General features: G+C 46.0%; 1 protein-coding gene across 1 annotated transcript in view; it reads right to left on the bottom strand.

Moving 5' to 3' along the window:
* Window positions 1–6: 6 nt before the first annotated feature.
* The window catches only part of CREBBP (CREB binding protein), a 101794-nt gene continuing 95800 nt past the window's right edge, over window positions 7–6000 (bottom strand). Inside the window, exons 21-23 of the mRNA XM_028498013.2 lie at window positions 5515–5571; window positions 2719–2796; window positions 7–2391 (exon numbers count right to left, since the gene is read on the bottom strand). Of these exons, the coding sequence (XP_028353814.1) occupies window positions 2280–2391; window positions 2719–2796; window positions 5515–5571 (247 nt within the window). The 3' untranslated portion in view covers window positions 7–2279. The remainder of the gene's footprint in view (window positions 2392–2718; window positions 2797–5514; window positions 5572–6000) is intronic.

Raw genomic sequence — 6000 nt, 5'->3', positions numbered from 1 at the left:
GAGAGCTGGAGAGGTGCTCCGCTGTGTCCCCTGAGAGAAGAGCCATGGGCTTTACACATGGGATGGCACCGTTTAAACCTGGAGAGCAGCCAGCATGCGCTCAGAGACTCAGTACTGGGGAAAGAAGGGCTGTTCTCATGCTGTGGTGTCATGCGGAGGTGTCCTCCAGACCAGCAAGTTCAGGCACCGAGGGTGGGCATTTCTGCAGCAGCCCCTCCTACTAGACAGCAGGGCCCAGGCCACCCTCACTGTGATGGTGCCTTGGGCTTCCCACAGGGTGGCCACGTGCTTTGGTTTAGGTTCCCGTTTCCACTCCCCACAGCCCATCATGCTGCAGCGGACGGCCCTGTACATGCCTTTAGACACATGAGCAAATATCTTTGTAGGAGACGTGCGTCAAAGTGGAACTGCTGAGTCTAAAAATGGACATTTTAAATTGTACCCGACCATGTATATTTTTGGCCATGGTGCATGATGGGAGCCTTATATTTCCCTTTATGTGATCAAATCCTTCAGCCTTTTGCTTTCTGACCTCTGGGCTCTATCCTTTTTAGGAAGGTTTTTCATAACTGAACACAGTAAAAACACTCTCTTACTCTGACCTCCAAAGCATTTGTAGTTGTTACTTTTCGCCCCTTAAGCCACCCGAGTTGTGTTGTGCATGTGGCGTTAATGGGGAGGTGGGTTTTGGGTGGATAGTCAGTTGTTTAGTATCACTCTCTGACCAGCAGCTGGAAGATATTTTCAACGCAGTCGTCCCTCCACACCCACAGGGGACTGGTTCCAGGAAGCCCTCAGACACCAAAATCCAAGGATGCAGTACAGAAGGCCCTCTGTACCCACAGGTCCCACATGCATGGACACGGAGGGCCCACTGCACTAAGTCAGTGCAAATGAGGCAACCTGTCTTTTATGACCGACAGACACTTACAGAGATGATGCTAATATACATTCAAATCAAAAACCAAGGGGAGACACACCACCTCTAAGGTCCTTTTCTGTAAGTGAAGGTTCTACATCTTTGAAGCTCATTTGCCAAAGGTCCACATATCCCTCTCCACCATTCTCTGGACACTAGGGGAGGGTGGGGGCTGGGCCAGCTCTCAGGTTCTCCTACCCCCCGCCCCCAACCTCTACCCCTCTCTCTTCTGGCCGCAAATGCTCTTCTACTGAAGCCTAGCTCTCCTGGCAATTTCTGTTTTGGTCACCAAAGCTCTGGCCTAGGAGATTGATTCTAAGTAGCTGACTGCTTTAGTGACATCACTCAGAATGGATCCTTTAAAGTAGGGGTTCTCACCTGCACGCCCCCAACCCAGGACATCTGGTAATGTATGAAGACATTTCTGACGGCCACCATTCATGGGGGGGTGGGGCGAGGAGTGTTTCCAGCATTTAGTGGGCAGCAGCCTGCTGCTAAAATTCTAATTAAGCACAAGACAGCCCCCATAACAAAGACATTTCTGGCCCAAATGTCAGTATAGAAACCGTGATCTAAAGAGAAATATTATAATAGCTGGTGAATTCATCAATATTTCAAAAGATTTTATAAGAGTGAGTTTAAGTGATAGGATAACTGTGGATTTTGGTAATGACACAGTTTGAACGTGAATTAACGCTGACTTGGAAGGCTTCAGAGGGGCTTCTTCCTTGCCTGCCACCCTTCCCTCCTGCCCACGGACCTCTCCCTCCATGCCATCTCTCTTCTACTCCAGCTCCTCAGGTGGCCCGGCTCTTGTTGGGGAGCCCTAAGCGGTGTGCTAGTTGCCTATCCTACTGGAGAGAAGTGAGAGCAGCAGCAGCCGAGTTGACAAAGACGACACACTGTACACTTCTGAAAAGTGTCATCTCTAAAAAAGTGAAGACTACCTACGAAAAGTTACTCCTATAACAACAGAGCGCTCTCTCTGCTCCTCGCAGACACCAGCATCCGCTCCCAATGCGGCAGCGACACACCCAATCAACCCTCGTGCAGACCAGGCTCCTGCCAGTCCTGGTGATGTTGGCTGATTCCGAGGGCCCCAGAGGGTCACTCTTCACAACAGCGGGGCCCACACCTAATGATGGGCAAACAGCCGTCCCCGCAGGTGCCCAGCGCTGAGCATGCCCAGGACGTGTGTGTGTTATTTCTAAGCTACTTGAGAAGGATCTGCTGACAAATTTTCTCTCTCAGAATTCACAAAGTTTACTATATGTGTTTTAGATGAAAGTTTCTAAACTTTCATCTAAAACATAGACTGATCATAAAGCTTTCATATAAAGATCAAGGCAAATGATTCTCTTCAAGGGTAAGACAAAAAAATACAAAAACCCTTCCACAACTTACTCTTAGCACTGAATTTGTTTTCTTTACGAGTTCTGCCCGTTTTCTTCAAGCAGTTGTCGCACACAAAGCTGCAAAAAAAATAATGGGTGTGATCAGATTATATAAAACATTATATGTTGCCAAACCAGTGAAATGCAGCATTAAAATACTTTGTTGGCAATTAAAATCGCATCATTATACAAAAGTGAAGAGGCAGACTGCTTTGATTCTACAATTCCCAAAGCGGGCAAACACTTAAGACTTAAATTTAGAACAAACTGCCATCTATCTAATTGCCGGATTCTTGCTGACAACAATGAATGAAACGCAGTAGCAGCCAGCATCCTCCCCTCTACTCTGTGCATAACTGCTTTCCCTTTCCCGAGATCACAGGAAATCACCAGGAAGTTACTCACCCTGAAGGCCAAATGATATCGTAGTGGAGAACACAAATCTGATGCATCTTCCGGCCACACTCCTTGCAATCAACGAAACTAGAAGACAAAGAAAGTGCACTGTGACACACGGAGCCACATACATAATGGAGCTTCTACAGAGCCTGTGTGGTATGCTCACACCTTGTCCCCTTGATGACTTTAAGAATCTGCAGCATTAATGCTCTTGACTAATTGAGCCGTATTTTAAAAAATGCATCAGTATGATATTTTCTATAGGAAAGACTGACTTTCTCCCTTTCTTTGTACAAATGCCTCTTTCCTCTCTTCTCCCAATCTGCTTTGCAACCAGAAGTGAAAATTTATTTCTAAAAATTGCTATGACGAAGGCCTATTTTACAGGTCAGTATTTCTGATATTACTACAGATTTTCAAGACCAGTGCTTGCTCTAGATGACTGCACATGCCTAAATGGACTTAAATAACAGAGAACAATACCGTCAGTGTTACAAACCCTTGTACTTAAGCCCAGGCGCAGGAAACGTCTGCTGAGTCAGTTACAAGGGTGGGAAATGACGGCCTTTCTTAAAGTAAACACTAGAGAAGTTGGGATGCACCATGCCACCTGCCCTCTGCACAGCTTCCGCCATAGCTCACCTGGGCCCCGTCACCTCACCTAGGAAACTTAATCGCCAACATGCTTGAAGGTTAAAACCTATTTTTTCAGCCATGCCCTTAAAGCCACCACAACTTACACCCTGTGGAAGGCTGAGGGGCTAGAAAGTACCACATTTCTCCAAACGGTCCTGGGTCCCGGCTCTTCCTGTCATGCTAGATGCCGGTCCCTGTAACCTGACGCCTGCTCTCACTACTGCTGCTCGAGTCCCCGGCCCCCGACCATCCTACTGCCCTTGTTGAGCAAGCCTTCCACCACAGATCGAACCCAATCCAGCTTCTCTGGCCCTGCTCTGTCGGAGGAGAAAAGGACATACACAGGCAGACTGTGCAGAATGGCAGCGACCCTCATCGGTCATCCTCAGTGCTCTCTGCTGTCCTGCCCCAGCTGCTGCCCTTCCCAGCACACACAGGAGGGAATCCAGCACCCTCTGGCCCCTTGTGCTATGGGGCTCCATCCACACTCCCTACATGCCCTGCACTTGAGCTCACCTGCAGTGCTGCTGAACATCCCATGTCCTTTCATGTCTTTGTGTCTAGAATGCTCTGCCCACCACCCCCAACACCTGCTTCCAAATGAATGTCACCTTCTCCACTGGGCCAGGGTCCCTCACTCTGGACTACCTTACTGCCTCCTGCTGCCTGTGCTACGATCCGTCTGTCCTACTGGAAGACAAACGGCTGGAAGACAGGCCCCCTTTATTCATCTGTTGTCTTCCCCACTGCCTGGCAACTACTGCTTTAATGTAACGTATTCTGAAATTGAAAAGTGAGTATAGCAACTAACATAACATTGTAAATACTCCAGTAGAAAACAAAAATTTGGGGGGACTTCCCTGGTTGCTCAGTGGTTAAGACTCCGCACTCCCAATGCAGGGGGCCCGGGTTCAATCCCTGGTCAGGAAACTAGATCCCACACGCATGCCGTGACTAAGAGTTTGCATGCCACAAATAAGGAGCCCATGAGCTGCAACTAAGGAGTCCGCCTGCTGCAACTAAGGAGTCCACGAGCCACAAACTAAGGAGACCACCTGCCGCAAGTAAGACCCAGCATGACCAAATAAATAAATAAATATTCTAAAAATAAATAAATAAAATTAAAATTTTAAAACACTGAATATAAATCACAGGGAAACGGGAAAACTGTTGGGGAGGACACAATGTGAACAGGGAGACGGCTAGTCAGGACAAACAATCCACTGAGACTAAAGAGACAGGGAGCAGCCTCCTCATGCACCAGGCACTTAGCTAAGTAATCAACGTGCTCCCCCCGCAACCCCACCCGGGCACTGCTGGCAGGAGAGACTAAGTCAGCTCTCAATGGGAAGTGGAGTCTGTGTCTTCCACTGGAAGCTGGGAAGTGGAGCCAAGGGAGGGAGAACCCGCTTCTCAGCTTTGGACGCACCACAGCCACATTTACCAAACTCCCAACAGTGCTGAAGCCTGTGCTCACCAAGCAACCCTGGACGGGCGTTCACCACAGTAACAGAACAAAATGGGCATCTCCACACACTGGGGTGCCTTCAGGACTCGGCTTTGGGGACCGGGGAGGAGCTACCACATGGAAGGAGCTCTGAGGCCTCTTTAAGGGGTTATTACAAAGCAAAATTTACATACTGAGTATTCTCACTGATCACTGGAGGAAAGGAAAGTATCTGACAATGACCTTTGAAAATATACCATACCAAAGATGGTGACAAGAACATACAACACTGGGCTTCTCATTATTTATTTTTAAAAAGTGATTTCTAAGAGTTTTTCTTTCTGAAATTTCCCTTTAAATGATACGAGCACCCCTCCACCAAATATTCCTACCTTTAGTCTCTAAAGATTCACACTAAATGGCTTCTTAAAGACAACGATGACGAAGTTATTACAGAGATTCTAACAGAGCCAAAACATCCATCTAATCTTACATTAAAGGGTGTTAAAATTCAGTAGCTGCACAGCATGCTACAGAGACATGCATCTTTTGTGTGAGTTAAAACAGAATCCACATCTGAAATAACTTAACACAAAAAATTCCACCCAGGGTAATATATTTACTTCCAGCGTCTTCTCCCGCAACCCAACAATAAGGAGGAACTTTCCTCAAGTGAAACTAAAACCTAAAAGTCAGAAAGAAAATAGCTGTATACTCACGGTTCAGGATCTAAGGTATCATTTTTCTTCTTTTCAAACTGATCCTTTGAAATTGTCCTTGTTTTTTTGGGAAAGGGGGGAAAGGAAAAATGTTAATTAACTAAATTTATCTGTTGAGTATAAACTATAGGGTCTCTGGGATATTATTCTGTAACTAGTTCTTCACATAAAAAGTAAAATTGATGGTCAGCTGAAATCTCAAGTAGATGTAATAATGGCATGAACACACAACATTTAATTCTATAGAAAGCACTACCTTTTATTTTTCTCTGCCTTCCTTGGACTATTTCCTCGAAACTATCATCAGCACTTATTACAAGATTTAATTAAAGGCTAGTCAAAATACAGTGGCAAAATTATGTTGAGATTCAAACCTGTTAATTTCCAATCAAATCTATACAGTGAATGAATGCTGAATTTGACCAACACTGGTATTATCAATTCTTCTAATTACAATATGCCTTCATTGACACAAGTCAGCATGTA

This window comes from Physeter macrocephalus, chromosome 14 (assembly GCF_002837175.3).
Source record: "Physeter macrocephalus isolate SW-GA chromosome 14, ASM283717v5, whole genome shotgun sequence".
Lineage (NCBI taxonomy): Eukaryota > Metazoa > Chordata > Mammalia > Artiodactyla > Physeteridae > Physeter > Physeter macrocephalus.
Note: the sequence above shows the minus strand (reverse complement) of the source record. Positions and strands in the feature narration are given on the sequence as shown.